The sequence below is a fragment of the Varanus komodoensis genome, unplaced genomic scaffold, assembly GCF_004798865.1.
Source record: "Varanus komodoensis strain SLA01 unplaced genomic scaffold, ASM479886v1 scaffold131, whole genome shotgun sequence".
Classification (NCBI taxonomy): domain Eukaryota; kingdom Metazoa; phylum Chordata; class Lepidosauria; order Squamata; family Varanidae; genus Varanus; species Varanus komodoensis.
Genome location: NW_025335380.1, coordinates 411905 through 432641, shown reverse-complemented (window position 1 = coordinate 432641; position 20737 = coordinate 411905). Strand labels below are relative to the sequence as shown.

Sequence of the window (20737 nt, the reverse complement as noted above, 5' to 3'; positions counted from 1 at the left end):
CCCCACCCAGGTCTCCGTTATGCAGGCCAGGTCAGCCCCCTCATCCACAATCAAGTCATGGATGAGGGCAGATTTGTTATTGACCGACCTGGCATTAAGCAACAGCACCATCAGGCCCGAGGGGCGACTGACAAGACTCCCTGGCACCCTCTGGCTGGGAGCAAAACCAGAAGTAGGGACAGGTGTCAGCCATCTGTCCCTCCTTCTTCTATGCGGACACGTTAAGCTCCCACCGCTGTTACGTCCTCTGCCCATCACCACCCCAATGGCCGCGCCGGTGCGCTCCCCAGGAAATGCAAGCGGCAGCATGGCCAGGGACGACTCCATAAAACAATATAAACACTATAAAATTATAAAAACATTTTAAAAGAATCAGCACTCAGCGGGAGGGCCTAACACAACGAGAGTGAGAGCCCCCTGACCAGCCCAGCTGAGCCCAGCCCAGCCCCCCGAATGGCCCCCCCAAACGGTGGCAACTGTCCTTTGGCCGCCGCCCTTCGGCCGCCGGCCCTGGCCGCCGCCGGAGCTTTCAAGGCCCCGGGCTCCCGACGTCCCGCCTCGGCCGGCACGCCTCGAACGCGTGCAGGGGCGTGGCAGAACAGCCAGGTGGGTGGTGGAATGGCGGGCGGCGCGGCGCGGTCTATTACATATAGAATCGGTATTAAAAGTCATTTGAAGGCACCCTTCCAGTTGTTTGTGGTTTGTAGTACAAAAGAGTCATTAGCCTGAAAAAAAATCTTGTCCTTCTCCTTCTCCTTCTCCTTCTCCTTCTCCTTCTCCTTCTCCTTCTCCTCCTCTGCCGCCGCCGCTGCCACCGCTGCTGAACTAGAAATGAGCTCAACTGCTATTTGCTGCCTGTGGGATAGTTCTTTCAACAGGTATTAAGCAGGACAACTGTTCACTTGGAGTAGGAGTGGGCAGAAGGTAGATCTGCAGATGCTTTGGGCTTAAGTCCCATCATTCCTGACCTTGCCATGGAATTGTGGGAAGTGGAGTCCAGAACATCAAGAGATCTATATTCTGTTCACCATTGAGGCAGAAGACACTCCTCTGGCAGCCCCTCTAATAACAAAGGACCATTCTGTGTACGAAAGGACGCATGGCCACCCTGCTCCCCATGCCTACACTGCATGTGGCAGGGACATCCATGGCCAATAGCCTTCGGAGGCATGCTGCTTGCATAGCATGTGGGGCTCAATGCTTGGTGAGCACCCTGTGAACACTGGGCGCACATGCCAGCAACTCAGACTCAGGGCCACACAAAGCAGACTAGAGCACAGGGAGCTGATTCCAGGGAACCTGATGGATTCTCACCCCAGATGGACTCCTCACACACCCCTGTCCACCACCATCATGTAGCAGGGCGAGAAGCAGCTGGACAAGCAGGTTCTCATGGGGAAGATCAGCAAGTCCAGGAAGTGCCCAGTCATGCCTACGTGTGCCCCTGGCTTAGGCTACAACAATGGCCATACTAGCCGGGAGCTGATGGGAGTTGCTGCTCGACACACCCAGAAGTGAGATTGCTGTAGACATGGGGACACGACAAGTGATGTGAACAACAGCTATTGCTGCAGAAGACCAGGGAGCCATGGCTCCCCTTTGCATCATCCCTGCTTGCCTGAAGAAGGAAGCTGAGTGAGCAAGTGGCACGCTTGCAAATTTCACTCAGCAAATTTCTGCTAATGATGCCCTGACCAAGCTATAATTTACTGACACAGGAAGTGCAGTCTCTCTTTTTGCATGTCAGCTGGTGGCTATCTCTATTGCAAATCATGTCTGATCCTTGTGTACACCTCATAGGGAAGTACCAGTATCAAGCTGGATATCTTAAGGGAAAATCTGAAATGTCACCCAGAGAAAGCTGGTGCAAAATTGTAGACTTCAGAATTGCCTCCAGGTAAATTCAACACCACCACCACTCCTGCTACAATTACATTTTTACAATGAAACCTCACCTTTCTTCCTCTTGCAAGGAACCCAAGGTCACTCACAAAGTTCTCCTCTTCACCATGTTATTTTTATTTATTTATTTGTTTTTCAATTTATATCCTGCCTTTTCCTTCAAAGGGCTCAAGGCAGCTTATATCTCCTCCTCCATCTTATCCCCACAACAACAACCCTGTGAGGTAGGTTGGGCTGAGGGTCTGTGACTGGCCCAAAGTCACCCAGTTGGCTCCATGGCTGAGCATGGACTAGAACCCAGATCGTCTGAGTCCCAGTCCCGTGCTCTTAACCACTACACCACACTGGCTCTCCTTACAGCAACAACAACCCTGTGAGTTAGGTTAGCCCAGAGGTCTGGGACTGGCCCAAAGTCATCCAGTGAGATTCATGGCCAAGTGTGGACTAGACCCCGGACCGTGGATCTAACCATCACACCATACCAGCTTTAAAGGTGATTAAAACGAGTTTTCATGAGAACTGGGATGCATCATATTGACACTTGCCTAGGTTGCTGTGAATTCTGGATGCCTCCTGCAACCCAGAATGAGTATGCCATTGCCTTCCTGCCCTCTTCATTCCTTGCTGGCTGCTACAGGAAGTTAAAAGCAAGACAAGATGGGTGATTGATTTGAGCTATCAAATTTTACATTCTCAGTTTAAAAACAGGCTTACATGATCCATTGATCCCTGTATGGGTCAAGTCTACCAAATTTTGCCAGAGGTTGCTGAATTTCTTGCAGCGAAGTCAAGAAGGAGATAAGACACTGACATGAAAAGCAAAAATCCAGCTCTGCAAAGTTCCATTTGCAACAGAGAATATAGAACGACAGGCCCCTGCCGAACTCCAAGTATTGCCTGCCTTGGAGGTTTCCCCTTCTGCTATTTTTGAGTTTCTTGTAACTGATCATTTGAAATTGAGTCCTCTGACTGGAAAGACAGCAAACAACTCTTCCAATGCATGTGTATCCTGACACACATACCATGCCTCCACTCCATAGATTCTTGAAGGGTAGGTACACATGCGAATTTACCAAAACAAGTGCAAAATTCAGGACCACACTTGACCTAGTTCATATCAAACTGGAGGAGAACAAGCTGCAGTTCTGAGACATGCGCCAAATGGAAGGACCATGGCCTCTGAGTAGGAAGAAAGGACCATCCTAGAAAACAAAGATCAGTCTGATGTAGAAAGTGAAACATCAAAAACTCATTACACTAATTAGTGGCAGAGTGTTCTAGCTATCGAGGGGCCAGGGGGAAGCTGACAAAATGATGCTTCAAAGGAACATTTGCTCAAGAGGAAGTATTATGCACTTCACTAAAGAAAGCGGAAATAAAGAAGGCTTTGCCCTTCCTTCTTTGCACTGCTGTAGTGTCTCACCTCTGCTGGCAGAAATGAGACCATCAATGGTGTTGTTAAATTGGCTGGCAACCAGATGGCCCAGTTGCCACTTGGCATGATGGGCTTCTGACATGTGCATGCTGAAAATGTAGGTGAGATGGAAGAAGAAGGAACCTTTGTCTCTTAGGTGCAAAGGCCTCTTCTGTGGTTAAGGCTGCGAAAAGTTACTGCTGTTAGTGGTCGTGTGGACATTCACCAGAAATGGAACCCCATGTGAAGATTAGCAATATCCCTCTTCCTGGCCTGCCTAGATATAATAAAAGAGCTGAATCTTTCGTTCCCCTTTGGACAGAGGACTTCTTCCTGGTTCTACCCCATTCCTAAACATGAAGCAGCTGTTTATGTGACTTGGAAGAAGGTTGCTTGTGCAGGGCCTGCCAGGAGCAGACTGCTAGCAGCATCCTTCTTCCACACCATATACAGGTACCATTTTGGCTGCTGTACCTGAAATGGGAGAAGATTGGTTGTGTGCAGCTTGCCAGGAATGGAGTCCCAAAGAAAGCAGAACCCTTTTTCCACACCAGTTGCAGAAAACATTAGTGCTCTTGCACCTGATGCAGAAGAAAGTTGCTGGTTGCACAACCTTAGTTCTGCAAATATTTGTGGACTTCCTCTCCGGGCCAAGCGGGACAGATTCTGCTGGGGTTCTCCCAACCCTAGTTGTAGGCTCTTCAAAGCTTCAACCAGACAGCCTGCCCCCCTCCATATATTTCCAGGGCTCCCTCCTGGTCTACTCCCTGCCTAAAGACTGCAGACCCCTAAAACACAGGTAGGAAAACAGCAACCCTTCAGAGGCAAGGGTGTAACAGAGAGAGAGCTTGCAGGATTGGAGTGCCAGCCCTTTTTGTATTAGAGAAGCTGGTACTGAACTTAGCTGCAGTTCTTATAGTAATTGTGTGAACAGGGTGTGTGATGAAGTTTCCCTATTGTAATGCAACATATTTTGGTGTGTGTTGGCCCTGAATGGACAATTAAGATCCACTCACTTTACAAACAACCTGCTTTTTCTGGAGATGGAAAGTATTAACGCTGTTTTGTTGCCAATGTTTCAGAAATGTCTACATTTGTGGAATTTCCTTGGGGCTATGGCTATAAGGACAGTCATAAACATGCTATTTCAAATGTTACCTTTATCCCACTGTCCAGAGGTGATTGGCCTTTAGTTCTTATCAATTCCAACCAGTGTGGTAAATGACTAGGCATGATGCGAGTTGTTGAATCAGGAAGGCTAAAGATTTATTCCCTCTCCTTCCTTGAAGGGTTTAATCTGCTGACTTGGAACCTAGTACATTTCCTATTGGCCAGGTCCGACCTTGTGTGTTACCTGCACCAAGGAAGTAAGGCATGTGATATGAAAGGGTTAACTGGGTAGGGGGCATGGTATCTAGAGTATTACTCTCTCTTATATAGAATATATTGCAGAGCCAGTGTGGTATAGTAGTTAGACTGTAGGACTGGGAATTGGAGGTCCTGGGTTTTAGCCCACGTTAGCTATCACTGATGAACCTGCCTCAAGGGGTTATTGTGAGCATAAAATGGGGAAGTGGAAAACTGTGCAAGCCACCTTGCAGGAAGAGAAAATGTAGCAATATGGTAGATCAGAGGGCTGGTTATAATTCAGGCAGGTCCTGGCTTATTGGCTCTGGCTTATACCATGCTTGCAGCTTGCTCTACCGGTCTCCCTGATTCAGCTGGTTTCCTCTTCTTTGTATGAAGGTCAGGCCGCTGCTCAGAGTTAAGGTCCTTACAGGTTTGGTCTTCTTAGGGTTGCCAGGAAAGGGAGTAACAGCTCAGGAAGATATTGAAAGGGCAGACCCCGTCCCCACCACACACCTGCTGGCTTGAGGGCTTTTGCCATTTGTCCTATCCCACCTGTCCTGTCCATCAGAGCCCAGGCACTGCCAAGCTCTTCTTTAAGGTAACCAAGTCATTATCATCTCCCTGACACAGGGGGCACTAGACTTTGCTGGATTCCACGGGGCTGCATACCCTAGGTCTCAGGCTTGTTCCTCAGCATCTCAGGAGCTGAGTCAAGGAGATCTGTTTGACCTGGCACCAAAATATGCAAAGTGTTGGCACCAGGCTTATATAGAGCAAGCTCTTCCTCAGTCAGGCAGGTCTTCCTCCTTGCTCTGGTGTGATTCAGTTCCTATATCTTGCCTGACCCTTGCTAGGTCAGGTTCCTTCTGTGCCCTGCTGCACAGAGCTTTGCTGCACTGCTGCCTCACCTGGCTTGCCACCGTTGCTGCTGCTCCTGAATCCCTCCTGGTTACCCTGCTGCAGGTACCTGCTCCCTACTTTGTTTGTCCCCCTGGATCTTGACCTTTGGCTTGCTCACAGTCACACCCTTTGTGGATACACACTCCTGGTTCCTCACTCAGGTCTGATTCTTGGCTGTGACTTTGCCTCCACTCCAACTGCTTGGCACTGAGCGGAGTCTTCATTCTGTCTTGCCTCAAGTTCCATTATCCTGGTCCTGCTGCCTCTCCCTTTACTCTTGCCATCACATTCTGAACCCTGACGATCGTCTCTCTTCCATGAGAATTTGACACTGCACAAGGACAGGTCCTGAGGAAATGGGCCTGGTGCATTGCATGTTGCTTTCTGGATCCCACCTGTTCCCCCTCTGCCAGGATAATGTTGCAATGGAAGAACTCTCATTCCCTATTGCGACCGTTTGAATTGTTCTGGATTGATGTTTTGGGATATTCTGCTTGTCTCTGAGTCAACTCCAAGCAGGCCATTAATCATAGTTGCAGTTGAGCCATGAGTCATCTTTGCAGAATCCTTTTGACCTGATCTCTTCCAAACATGCTCCTTGAGGCTCTTAGATCTTGTCTCTGCAAAAAAACACCTTTTTGCTTGAGCAGTGATCCTGCAATGATATGCCCATTGGTGCCTCTTTTTTTTGGGACAGAATTATGTGTAGAGTGGATAATTTTAGTATTTAGGTTGGCTTTGTGTGGAAGTGGGGATGGGTGGGGGATAAAGTAGGTGTAGCAAAGCAGATCGGAAGGGATTCATTCCCAAAACTCTGTTTATGCCCTGTGGCTTTTCAGCTGTGTCTTGTTATGTGCTTGCAAAATGGTCTGAAGCTTTGTAAACACTTGGCAAAGCAACTGTGTTGGCAGTTTTCTCTCCTTGAGCCTATAAGAGTGAGAAATCTCTGGGGTGTGTGGTGCTGAAAGCCCTTTGGCTAACCCAGGTGTGGAACTGATGGCTTCCAGAAGGAGCTGACAAAAGCCAATCTCTTGGGCTCTGGAGGTGCTATTCCCGAGAAGTGAGGCGATGCCGCAGTTTTATGCTATGTTCATCTGGAGCATGCGAACAATTTTACTTGTCTGTCCTTATCATTGATAAAAAAACTGTAGTGGCTGTTGTACCAGGGCTGTACCAGGGCTATTGTAGGATGCAACTGTACCAGGGCTGTTGTTGGATGCAGGGATCTTTAGCTGATTTTGCTTTCAGCTTAGGAGCAGGTTATATTTACATGAATTTGCATATTGTCAGCAACTGGGGACACTACTGGTAGAGAGCTATTGCCTTCAAGGGCTGCTTATTAGCTTCCCAGAGACACCTGGTTGGCTTCTGTGAGCAACAAGAGGCACTACTGGAGCAGCCAGTGGACTGATCTAGCAGGGGTCTCCGTAAGGTCAATACCAACACCTCAGTAGTACCTCTTTTTTCTTTCACACAGGGAATAGCAAGCAAGCAGGGCACTTCAGATTCTAGTTTGGTGAACTGGAGACACTTGTATGATGAGGTCCAGTCAAGGTACGATTGCACCTCCCCTTAAATTCTGTGTCTTTAAGAGCACGATAATTTGGCTTTCCTAAAACACATCTCATCAACCATTAGAGCACAGTTAGCATGGTTGGGCAATCATGTTTTAAACATGTGCAACAGTGCTTTATGCATTTAACATACATGCGTAATCTGCAGGACTGTTTGTTACTCAGCACCATGAGAAGCAACATCTTTTTGACTGGAGCTCCATCATTTTGGAGGCAATTTCTTTTCCAAGGAGTTGATTTATTTATTTGCTCCTGCTGCATATGGATGATTTTATGTATTGATTGTGAAATCCTATACTTGACTACTCAAGAGTAAGTCTCATTGAGTCAAATGGAACTTATGTTCAGGCAAGAGTACATAACATTAAAGTGTTAATAGGGTTACAGTTGTATACACACACTTACCCGGTAATAAGCCCAATTGAGTACAGTGGGGTTTGCTTTTGAATAGATGTGTACAGGCTAAAAAGTTAATTTGTCTTATGTATTTCTATTTTTGTACATATACTCTTTTTGTGTGTGTTTAAAGGATGGGTATTATAGACTTTGAAACTTTTTGTTCCACTTTGTTTTATTTAAATCTCACCAATTAAATTTGCCCTCACCAATTAAACCTGACCTGCTCTAATTTAGTTGCAAGAACTTTTAGCTGACGAGTTCTCTGATCAAACCAACTGAAATTCAGAGCCATCTGAAAACAATCTTTTGGGAAAAGTGCAAAAAGTTCCTTTCTGTTGTGCCTCTCCCTTTCCTCCCTACATGCATAAAAAACTTTGAATCATTTCCCAGTCTGTTCCTAAGCTTCTCAGAACACGCCCCACTGCCTAATAACAATGTTCTGAGCTGTTCACAGACTGAAAAAATATTTCTGCATTAAATCACGTTAAGGATAAAGTAATTCACATTTATGTATCTTCTCTGGATTTTTATGTGTGGAAGGCACAAAAATCCGTTCAGTATGAATGGCACAATTGATCAGCTTCCCTGAGACAATTACTGTCATGGGGCTACCTAAGAAAGTTTCCATCCTCCTTCAAATAGGAAGGAAGCACTCCATGTTAGTTTTGATGTCTGCCTTGGTTATAAGCCCCCAGCAATCTAAATAGGGTTATTTAAAAGCTTGGGGGTGCAGCTTTGAGGAGCCATAGTCATTTGTTTCTCTTAACCATTGTGTTCTGCTGCCCATGTTGGTTGAGGAAATTGGTGAAGATCTTAATGCAATCAATTTGTGCTGGGCCTGACTTCACAGGGATGGTTCTTGAAAGAAACGTAAAAGAAAAAACAATTACTTTTTTTTTTCCAAAGGCGAATTTCGTGTTGGGGACATTTCTCTGGGCGGGTTGCATGTTCCTTGTGCTTGCTTTGGCCACCAGATGCCAGAGGGGTGTGTGCCCCACGTTATTCTATTTGTCATTGTCCAATCATTTTGCTGGCACTCTGTAGCTTCCCTGACTTTCCACTCTCCAGTGAGCTCCTCCCATGGGTGCTTTGCAGCTCAGGAAGCATGGAAAGTCAGCAAGACTGGAGTTGTGCAGGAGTAAGGAAAACACAAAGCACAGCATTCTCAATGCCCTCCCTAATATAAAGGAAGCTCAGAAACACCACCAAAGTACAGGAAGGGGATCTCTAAGGGAGTGCTGAGGATGAAGTGGGGGAGAGACCCCTTCTCACAGAAGAAAATGTTCAGAAGGGAGGACTGACCTTGGGATGTTGTTGATCCTTCCTCACCTTTGCACAGCTGCCATGTCTTTTTGCCCCACAGTCTTAAAGGATCATTTAAAGTTCAGTGCTCATGAATCTCTGGACTCCATTGTAGGGTGAGTTAAAGCTAAACTGGAGTCAGCTTGAATCATGTCTCAAGCCCTTGGAAAATTAAACAGAAGAAGAATTATAAACATGCCCTTTAGCATGTGTGGTGAGGAGTCTTAAACCTTTGTACCATTATGCAGCAGCAATCGGTATCACCCTGACCCCCCACTTGCCACAAGGAAGGTTGTTGCAGAACTCCGCAAGGAAGTCAAATGAGTTCGTATTTCTATCAATCCAGCCTATGGATTCTGCACTGGTCTGACTTCTCCTGAGCTGTGCAGATTCTCTGGATTTGTGGAATTCTAGATTCAATGTGTTTCCTCCACCTTTGGCCATGCTTCAGGGAAACCCATTGAAATTAATGAGAAGCTTAGCCATGGCCAGTGTAAGTTCTCTTGATTTCAGTAGGACTGTTCTAACCATCTAAACCTGAATCTGGCCTATTAAACCTAGAACTGCCTTTTAAGTTCTACAGTATACCCCCATGAAGTCGCGGTTCAGCGTTCGCAGCCTCAGTCTTTCATAGAATTTTTCTGTGAGCGAGTCCAAGCTGATCTCCTTGTGAGTAACCCTGTGCAGTGTGGCAGCTTACTCGCAAGGAGATCATTTCCTCTGAGTTTGTATTCACTTGGAGAAAATGATCTCTGCGCCCACCTGCCCCTGCCTCACCCCTGCCTCCTGGTCGGGCCTGCGCCTCCCGCCCACAATGTCCAGCACTGGCACCAAATTTGCATTTTTTCACAATTCATGGGTGCTTTAGGAACGTAACCCGCATGAATTTTGGGGGAATAATGTACTGTACTGTTCAAATCCAGTGTGGTGAACTAAGTCTGGATCCAATCTAGTAGGCGATGTAACTAGGTAAGATCTAGTTACTGTGGGAGTAAACATGGTGTGCCTGCCTTCAGTCAGTTCAGGTGTTGGTTACATTTGTGGGAGCTTAGACCTAGTAGAGATAGTTATAGGAGGAACTCCTTCACATCTTTACTGCTGCATATTCACTTGCTTGCTTCAGTTACCTCTGGGCCCCCTTTGTACCACTGTGGAAAATGAGAAGCCAAAGCAGTTGTTGCTCCTTTTCTTTCTCCTTCTGAGTGGTCATACTCCAGAATAGGGAAGATGACCAGGAAGCAGCAGCAAGGAAGAGGAGAACAGCTGCTTTGGGGTCAGCCATGCTACTGCTAGGATGTAGTGAGTATCCAATGATGCTGATCCCGTAGAACAATGTTTTGTGAAGTTACCTTGCAGGAAGGTAGCCACCTAGTTGCTCCTGGGCATTCAGAGAGTCTGGGGGACATGGGCAGCAGAATAACCAGCCAGGGCACCAGGACCCAGGCAACTAAGCCAATGTTAAAACAACAATCCTTAAGCAAGTCAAGCAGTCTGAGGTCAGAGTGAGAGTACTGAAAGCAGGAGGCAAGTCCACTAGACAATACTGTAGTCAAGGCAGGTCAGCAATACAAACAGGAGAAGAGACTGTGGAATCAGGGCAGGAGCCAGAGCAAGGTCCAGATAGAGGAATTCAGTCAGTGATGACCAGGAGGCATCCCATTGTGATTAGTCATTCAATAGTTTGAATGATTAATTAAGCTGGCTGGAGCTGGGGGTCAGACTAGATGGCCCAGGAGACCCTTTCTGACTTGCTCTGTTTCTATGATCTTGACCTTGTTCTCTACTGAAACATCCTTAAATTTGGTGACCATTATTGTTGCCCTTCCAAATCTCAATCTTTGAATTTCTTGGCTGTCATCTCAATTTGAATTGATGACAGAGCAGATTTATGCAAAATCTTTCACAATTTCAGAATTTTTGTTGTGGAGAGTAAATTAGCATAATTCTTCCATAGTCTAAATTTTTGTTTTCTTAATGTTCTGCTGCAGACCTGCTTCTGCACTCTCTTCTTTCACTTTCATCTGGAGTCATTCAGTTCACTGCCAGTACTCTTGTACCTTCTGCATATCTGATTGATGAATCTGCTGCCAGTTTTCGCTCCTCCTTCTGATTCTAATCCAGCTTCCCTTATGATATATTTTGTGTACAGATTGAACAAATAGGGAGGCAAAATGGTCTTGTCTGACCCCTTTCCTTATAGAAAACCATTCTGTTTCTCCATATTCCATCCTCACGGTAGTGATCAGGACAATCAAGGGCTTGTCCCCCTTCCACTTTTCTTTCAGGACCATCCATTTCTTCTCGTGGTTCTCAGTCAAAGGCTTTGCTGTACTCTGTAAAGCATAGAATGACCTTCTTCTGAAATTCTTTGGCACTTTCCAGCAGCCAACGTTCATTAGCAATATGAGCTCAAGAGCCTCTTCCTTTTCAAAACTCAGATTGAACACCAGGCATTTCTCACTCTACTGACGATAAAATCATTTGGTGCAACACCTTGCTCATCCCTTTGTTCTCATGGAAGATTAATGCAGTGGTCCTACGGTTGATACACTCCCTTGCTTCTCCTTTCTTGGGGATTGGCGTGTACATTGAACATTTCCAGTTGTTTAATTTTCCACATTTGTTGGTGTATTCATGTTAGGATTTGGACTAATTCAAGTATCTGCAGCTTGAAATAGTTCTATCGATAGCATATCTATTCCCAGGTGTTCTATTCCTCAATTCTTTCAGAGCAGTGTTCACCTCATTTTCTAATATTTTCTATTTATTTTGGTTGCTATTTAATATTTTCATTTTTATTCTCTTTCTTGGATCCACACCTTAATGTAATGGAGGTGTTCCAGGGTGCCATGGAATCTTAGAGCAATGCTGCCAGGACACCAGACCCTTGAACTAGTCTAGTCTCCTAGTCGAGCCACTTAAAGCTGAAATAACAGGCTAAGATGCATTTACTCTCTTCAGAAGGAATGTTCACTTCAGCAGAAGAGAGGGGACATTTCTAATGGTGATGGGCTGGAGAATTATCTGAAGGGCAACTACTGGGCAGAAGTTGTACCTGAAGCTGATACTGGTAGAGGATCTTACTCAGACAATGGCAGTGATGCTCAAGCTAACACTGGTTAGTTCTGCACAAAAAGTGGCAATGGAAAATCAGTTCTGACTATTTCATAACTTGTAAACTTTAAACATAGAAACAGAGCAAATTAGAAGGGTACTCACAGGTCATCTAGTCTGACCCCCAATTCCAACCGGCTCTGCTTATGACAAGCCTACCATGTGCATGTCCAGCCTGTCCTTGAACATCCTCACCGATGAGGCTTCAACCACCTCCTGTGGAAGCCCATTTCATACCCTAGAGATCCTAACTGTCATGAAGTACTTTCTGGCATCCAAATTGAACCTTGGTTTCCTGAGTTTTGCTTCGCTGGAGTGCATCCTGCCCTGCAAGGGAGAACATGTCTCCACCCACCTCCTTGTGACACCCTCTCACATTCCTCTATATAGCCAACAGATCCCCTCAAAGTCTCCTTTTCTCCAGGCTGAAAAGATCCAGTTCCCTCAATCTCACCTCATATGGCTTTTCCTGCAATCTGGCCACCATCTTTGTGGCCCTACACTGCACCAGTTCTAACCTGGGTATATCCTTCCTGTAATGTGGAGCCCAGCAATGAACACAATACTCAAGTTGAGGGTGCAGCAGAGTCATATAGAGTGGCAGTAATTGCTCTCTCGATCTAGAAGCCACACTTCTGACTATGCAACCAAGGGTGGCGTTTGCCCTCTTGACTGCTGCGTCACACTGCTGACTCATGTTTAGCCTGAAGTCAACCAGCACCCCGAGATCCCTTTCACAAGTGCTGCTCTCCAGCCACTTGTCCCCTAACCTGTACTTATGACACCCATTCCTGTGCCCCAAGTGCAAGACCTTGCACTTATCCACATTGATCGCCATCCTGTTGTCTCCCACCCACTCCCATAGTCTGTCCAGATCCTTATGGATATGAAGCACCTGTTCCTTAGTTGTGGCCACCACCCCCATTTTAGTATTGCTTGAGAATTTGATCAGCAGACTGGTCACCCCTTCTTCCAGGTCATTGAGGAAAAGATTGAACAGGATTGGTCCTAGAACAGAGCCCTGGGGGACCCCACTTGTCACTGGTCACCATCCCAATGATTCCCCACTAATAGTTACCTTCTGCTTTTGGTCTGTCAACCATGCCCTAATCCACTGGACAGTGCATTGGTCTATCCCCAAATTCTGCAATTTCTCAACTAGGATATCATGTGGCACTTGGTCCATGTCTGTGTTGAAATCCAGGGAAATCACATCCACCATGTTCCCTCCATCTAGCCACCTTGTGATAGAATTTCACAAAGTGGAATGGTGATGATATAGTCCAAAATGAAACAGATTTGCAGGTATGCTTGTAAATTAGCATATGCAACTGGCATGGACATGTGTCCTTTTGTCGACAAAGTATGGTGCTGCTGTGTAAAAGACTACCTACCAGGTTCATGGAGCCCTTGGTGAAGCACTGCATGATGCCACCCCTCCTCCCAGCATCTGCCCCGGCTTCCTCCCTTTCCTATCCCACCCACATAAGCTCACAAAAAGCAGCAAGGCAGGCAATGACAAGATCAGTGGGAAAGGGCCATCCTCCAATTCATATTTCTCCAAAACACCCTGATCTAGTGTCCCCCGCAAGCTTCCTGTGCAATTGGAAGTGCTTGGTGGCTTAAAATCTGTTATATAAACAGACAAACTAGGAACAATAGGTGGATAGATTGGCCTAATCCCAGGAGCAAACCGCTGGGCTGGTGGGCCCTCCCAACACGCTTAGCTTCCTGGCAGCTGCCCAAGGATGCCAAGGTATGGTTCCCAGCCTGCTCCGGAAATCCCTTGAAAAGTACTACCTAACGAACTGTTACTTGTGTTAATATGGCATGATCTTTTGGTGTTGTGGAGAGAAGGATGACTTCCTGCTTTAAAAACTGCTTCTCCGGAGAACTCAGACAAGAAACTCCATAACTAATGGACATGCACGCACACACGCACACGCACAGAGCTCTTGTTCCCTTTTTCCTTGGCAGGAGTCATTCAGTCACAAATCACACCGAGGCTGCCCCATGCTGCTCCAAAGGCATCCTGGTGTGCACTTGCATCTCTTTTCCTTCTGTAGCGATTCTCGCCCAGTGCTGCTGCCGCTTCTTCGCTTTTATTAGGGGTGCACTGTGAATTGCAAAGCTGCTCTCCAGCTATCAAACACAATATGTCCCTTTAGATTTTTATAGCTGGCTGTGCCCCAGGTGCTATTATTATCGCACCTAACATCACTCACTCGATATGATGGGCCCTGTCTTTCTAGTTATCTGTAATGGGCAGAAGATTTTGGAATCATTCTTTATCTCCCAGCTGCAGCAGCAGCATTTTCTCTCTAAGAAGTGACTCGCGACTCCCTCCTGCTTCCTTTGTCTCTGATTCTCTCGTATGCATTCACTTCCCTTTTGTATTATGCTGTCTGCTTTTTGTCTTATCTGTGTCGGCATCTGAATTTGTCTTTGTTTCTGTCTCTCTTCTGATTTCTCTTTCTTGGTTAGTGTTTCTTCAACTGAACTGTGCTCTTTCATCTTTTCTTTTTTTCCCCCTCAATCACCTTCAACCTGCAGGCACAGTCCAAAAGTCTATCCTATATGTACTAATTGCAAACTCATTCTCTAACCACTGGCTATGCCTGACAGGGGAGAGATCAGCAGGTGCAGAAGCCATGGTGGTTGGTGGATCTGATGTTGGTGGGACAGCGGATCCACACCGGGCTTTGGGCTAAGCCTTTCAAGAACTATCCATGGTGCTGAACCTGTGCTGGTGATACAAAGCAGGATTCAGCACCATGGATAGCTCTTTGGAAGGTCAGATAACTGTCCAGAATGGATACACCATTCCACCTATGCTGGAGCCACCAAACTGCAGTATTCGGAGGATCATTAAGGATATTGAAAGGAAGCATTGAAAAATCCCTAAGGGCAGAATCTGAAAAGTAGTTGAATGAGGATTGGGCATATTCCATGACTGTGAAACACCAACGGACTGGAGGGGTGAAACTAGGGCTGGGGTGGGGAACGCCCCCGCCCCCGTCCCCATATACTGATGGAACGTCGCATACTGGAAGACAGTATGGCTGGCCCTGAAGCCTAGATCCAAGCTGTGTTCTCAAGGGATGGAAGGCCAGCATTTCTCCTGTTGGTGGGATGCCCCTCCCAAATCATGAAGAACTGTCCCTCAAGAGGTCCAGCTGTGTTTTTCTCTGGTTTCTTTTACAAAGTAGGTGAAATTTTGGTGGTGGTTTTGCTGGGGATAGGAGGAGTGGATTAATACCTGTGCACAGTGATTGAGCTGACAGGGGACCAATAACAGAGGCTTAATTCAGATATAATTGATGTACTATCATTAATAGGTGATTCATCTGCCTAGTAGAGTGGATTTGAACCTGCTTTGGAGTGGATTACACTTGGTCTAAAGTAGCCTTTCCTACCATGGTGCCCTTCAGATGTTCTGGATGACAGTTCTTAGGATTCGTGACTACTGGCCATACTGGCTGAGACTGAGATTGACTTCCTAAATACCTGGAAGGCGCCAGGTCAAATAAGACTACCCTAAAGCATCATGGTTGCTCGGAGACAACAGTGTCGTGGTTTTGATGCTGGGTGAAGAATTTCCCCTTTCAAGGTCATTTTAAGAGCACTGGTGCTTTCAACTCTGTTTGGTTAATGTAAGGTTTTACTCTTACTGGTTTTATTGACCAATTCAACTTGTTCTGCAGTTGTTTTAGTCTGCATTGATTGATGTTGGATGTTTAATTTTTAACCACTCAAAGGACATCTTTGATTGGGTGGCATGAAAATGATATAAAGAAATAAATGCAATTACAATGATTTAGAATGTATTACTTTGATCTAGTTTCAAGTGCTTTTAAAATCAGTTTTATTTTAGACAAGGTTGTGGGTGTTTCTGGTTGTAAGGCTGCTCAGATGGCCTCATCCCCTTCCTCCAACAACCAGCAATCTTTTGTTGTCTTTCATGTCATCATCTCCATTCTAAAAGTTTGAAATGCTTTTTCCAAGGCTTAGTTACTCACAGCAAGAGTAATTATTGACACTACAATATATTGAGTTATTTATTTTCACCCTTACCACTTGTGCTCTCTGCTCATCACAGTAGTGTGACTCCCTCAATTAAGATCTCAGGCTGGAAAGTGATACTCAGCTATCACCAGATATACAGGAAACCTGGACTTTCCGGGTCACCCAAAGAGGACCATTTTAATGAAACTGATCAAGCTGACAAGGGCTTCTGGGAGTGAAAGCTCCAAACAACTGGAGAACTGGCTTCTGACTACTCTTCCAGTAGGTATGCTGGCAACACTCAGCAAGAAGCAGGTCTCAGAAATCCCAGAGTGACTGTAATTCAGTAGTAGAATCAAAGTAATGCCTTGTTCTCAAGGCACTTGTCTGCGGCCTATGTTACTTTCTGCCCACAAGTGTCCTACAAGGTCCTGAATTAAAACAGAATGTGGCATTGCTAATGGGAAAGAGGAGAAATATATTCCATAATTGGAAGTCAGCTTTGGTTGTAGAGTTATTGATCTGTTCCTTTTCCTACCCTACCATTTTATAGTTAGATTCATCAGTTGCGTTCAATATCCACATCATGACAAGCTAGTGAAATTATGTATGGGTTCTGGCTAGAGCTTTTTGAAAATGTCCTTTGCTCATTTAAAAGTCATGTTCAGACTCTTTTTGCGCACAGGAAGACAGTAATTGTGAAGGGTGCAGAGGTATGTGCAGCACCATCTCCATAAACCCCAGGCACACAAACGCAGTGCAGGAATGTTTGCAAAGGGTTCCCTGTCCTCATGCAGTGGAATACGGTTGTAACCTTGCTTGAATGTGGGGAGAACTCCATTGCCAATTTGTCCAAACATTTGTGTTGCATTACTATGTACTGTATTCTTCATATTGTTTTACCGCATGCCACTTCGGGATTGCAGTGAGCAAAGGAGAAATCCCAGAAGAGTCTAAATAAATAGTGGCATGAAAACATGGCAGTATGCCTCGTGCATGCATGAACTGGCCTATTTTCATCAGTGAAGTGCTGATGGTTTTGTTGCAAGGACACACCATGCAAGGGAGACTTTGCGCACACTAAATTGGTTTTAGTAAAGGTAAAGAAGATCACTGCTTGTTTGGGTTGCCTGTTTGACCATTGAGTCATCAGGAAACACAAATGCAGTTCTTAGAATGGCCTAAAACAGAGGAGAGAAGTTCAGGAATGGTTCCAATATCACAAGCAGACCAACAGGATGTTGTTCCAATAAGACTTTAGGAGGGAAGAGTTTCCGCTGTGCTCTTAAAAAGTGTGGTATTCTCACCTTTCTCGATTTGTGTTTGTTGGGCTTCTCATCGCAGAGCTTGCGAACTCTTTTGCAGAGCTTCTGTCCTGAAATAGAGGGGAGGTGCAGAGGGAGGAGATTTTTTACCCAAGTGCAAAAAGTTGTATTCTGATGTTATGTTATGTTATTTGTGAAGTCGTGCCCGAGCCATCATGACTCCATGGACAACACTCCTCCAGGCTCTCCTATCCTCCATCATCCCCTGGAATTCACCCAAGCCCATGCCCACTGCCCCAGTGACTCCATCCAGCCACCTCATCCTCTGCTGTCTCCTCCTTTTGCCTTCAATTGTTCCCAGCATTAAGGTCCTCTCCAGGTGGACCTTTATTTAAGTTTCATCTTCAGTATCTGGCCTTCTAAAAAGCAGTCAGGGTTGATCTCTTCTAAGACTGACTGGTTTGATCTTGCAGTCCAAGGAACGCACAGGAGTCTTCCCCAGCACCACAATTCAAAGGCCTCAGGGATTTAAAATTCCCTTTACTTGTGCCACTGCTGCCAGAGGTGGCATTGGCACTAGTGTTATGCTTGATGGGTGCTGATCCTTCTTCACTCCTGCACACAGTGACAGTTGCAAGTCATTCTGAGAGCAAAAGGCCAGCTGCCAACAGGCAGCCATAAATAGACACCCTGATGCTGCCGCCTGTCTTTTCTACAATAAGGAAGAAATGCCCTACTGGGGAGGGGACACTTTTGCTTCCCCCCGCCCCTGGCTCAAATTACAGATTGTTCAAATTGGTCCTGTTCCTCACTGTGTATATGGGGCAAAGGACTAGAGCTGTTGGTGTTGTGTACCCTTCCTGTCACCCTCAGGCCATCACGATTGCCACTAAAATTACAGTGATTTCATTGGAAAAATGGATGCATGGGAAGGATACACCTTCCCGGAAGACAGGCTCAGTAGCTTCCTGGCAGGCTGTTGAGGCTAGGGATGCTCAAATCAGTAAAACTCAGGTTTGCTGAATCTCTGCAAATCCCATCTCAAAGCTTGTTCTGACTTGAGTCAGGGTCAGATTGTGAGCACTGGCTTTTTCTCTTTTCAAACAATAACTCCATGTATACCTTTGTGTGCATTTTCCCAATCAGCTGAGCATGTCTTTGAAAGGTGCACATGCCTCTCCCACTGATTAGAGCATGTTTGTGTGCAGTTTTCAATGTACGCAAGTGGCCGAAGCATACCTTGGTCTGTAAATGACCTTGGAAGCTTGCAAAGGCATGAGTTTACACCACATATTGTCTCCAGTTTGAGGAATCAAGGCATGCAGGGCTGGCTCTTTCATATACCCTGTTTCTGTGCAGGCACATGCTGCTAACAGCTATTCAAAACTGGAAGCCAGATCTGGCAAGTAAGCAAGAGGCACACTCCCTGGGACCCTTGTTTCTTTGTAGAACCACTCCAATTTCAGTGGCAGCTATTTTTGGTGTGGCCCCTGCAGGGTTTTGTAGTGGCCCATGCAACCTGCCAACCTCTGAGGTTGCCATGTCCTGAACTCAAGAGACATTATCCCTCTCTTGGGATTCCATCACAAAGATGGTGGTCACCACAGGCATATTTAAGTCTGGGTCAGATGGACATTTTTCATTAACTGATGTCATCCTAGCATATTCCAGTTCACTAGCTATAGGAAAAAGCAAATGTGTTACTTTCTACAAAGCAAATGGTAAGGAGGACAGAAAATTTAAATTACAGGGTCAAGAAGGAGATTCAAGGGAAGGAACAAAGCAGTAGCAGAGCTTGTGATGCTGTAGCAAACCTCAAGCACATTTCTTTTTTATTTTCTTTAAAAAGTTTTAAATTAAGGAGTTATAATGGCAACAAAGCAAACTGCAAAGTATGTAATAAATTGCTTTATGCAGAATGAGAGATAAAATCCTCAATAGTGCTGGCAATCTATAAATGTTCATAACTTGTGCTTGCTATGTACCATTAATAGTTTACAAAAATATGATTTGAGTTTATTTGCCAGGGAGACTTGAGTCCCTTCAGACGGTAGTCACAGGCTGTATAGTTCAGTGATAGTTTGTCTCAGTGTTATGCAAAAGCCTCCTGTCCTTGGATACTGAAATTAAAGGTCCTGTTTCTGACAGTCTTCGGAGTTGCTGGCATGCAGGACCTGCCCACCGTGGGATAAAATGATTCCGGTTTTGAACAAGTCACCACCCATGTTTCACAAGTAAGATTGGGGGCTACCTGGTCCACTGTTTTGTTTCAGAGAGCAGCTAGGCAGATCCCTCTGGAAATTTGCAGGCAATGACTTGAAAGATGATGTTCTTGAAGCTGGAGGCTCCCTGGAGTGTATGTGCCTGATTATCTTTAATACTCTGGAGGGCATGATTGCAAACTCAGGGAATGAATCTGGCCCTCCTGGCCTTCCAATCCAGGAGAATGCCTCAGGTGGCCACTCCTCCTTTGCCAGCCCACCCCCCTTTTCTCCACCAACCAGGAATCATTTAGAACTTCCCTGGCCTTTTGCTGTTTCCCCCAGTTTTTAAAGGTTAAAATGCCAAAGTACTGGCAATAAGAAAAGTGGACTAAAATATGCTGGACTCTTTGGTGCCGCCTATTCAACAATGGTTTCCTCTCTCTCCAAAACGTGGTCCCCAACTTCAATTTAATGGACTTCAGGTTGGAAGAGACTCAACATACTTGTCTTAGTCTGTGCATGATTGTACCATTTAAGTCCTTTTAGGGCCCATTGGTTTCTATAGGTGAGGTTGACAGTGCAATCCTACACCTGTTTAGTCATTGTACACCCTACTGGAATCATCAGGAATTCTCACTTGTTTGATAAGATAGCAGCCTTAAGCATGTGCTTAAATTTCCCATTGACATCAATGGAACTCAAGAGGCCATAATTTGTCAAATCCTTTTTATGAAAGTCATCATAATAAACAGTCATCATGACTGTTCATATTATTTGTATGAAAAAGCATCCAGGACTGTATTTGTTCCTTGCAATATTCTTGGAGGAGCTGCATTCAGTGTCTGAATGTGGTTTGCTGTGTTAGGCTGCAGATGGAGAAACTACAAGAAGCTGCAGTAGCTGCCATCTTCGTAGCCTGACTAGGGATACGGAACACTGGAAAACACGTTCCATTTGTGCTTGATGGGCTTTTGATATATTCCTGATGTGATTGTCAAAAGCAGGCTGAGTCATGGGAAGTGGTTTTGGCTTCCTCAAAACTGCTCACAATTTTTGGGCCAAGAACTGTATCTCTACTTAAACTCACAATGGGTAGGAAGTCCTCTGCCATTTCTCTCATTTACATGGTTCTTGCCGAAAGGCATTGACTGGGTGGAAGGCTCTTACTTGGGCCCCTCTGTTGAAAGAGTAGGAATCCTTTAGGATACCAAGCAACTGGCCTTTCCTTTTATATACCCTTCAGATCTTCTGAGGAGGTCTTTGCTGGCATTCTGCAACCAACAGCTTGTTGTCCAGTAATGACACCTA

General features: G+C 45.6%; 1 protein-coding gene across 7 annotated transcripts in view; it reads left to right on the top strand.

Annotated features, from left to right (window-relative positions):
- Positions 1-20737, top strand: part of LOC123019599 (cytosolic carboxypeptidase 4-like) — a 342822-nt gene that overhangs the window by 89862 nt on the left and 232223 nt on the right. Inside the window, exon 1 of one of the 7 annotated variants that reach the window (XM_044422598.1) lies at positions 14930-19459. The exons of the other annotated variants lie outside the window; for them this stretch is intronic. Within the exon in view, the coding sequence (XP_044278533.1) occupies positions 19419-19459 (41 nt within the window). The 5' untranslated portion in view covers positions 14930-19418. Of the gene's footprint in view, positions 1-14929; positions 19460-20737 lie in introns of those variants that run through there. 7 annotated transcript variants of the gene reach the window in all.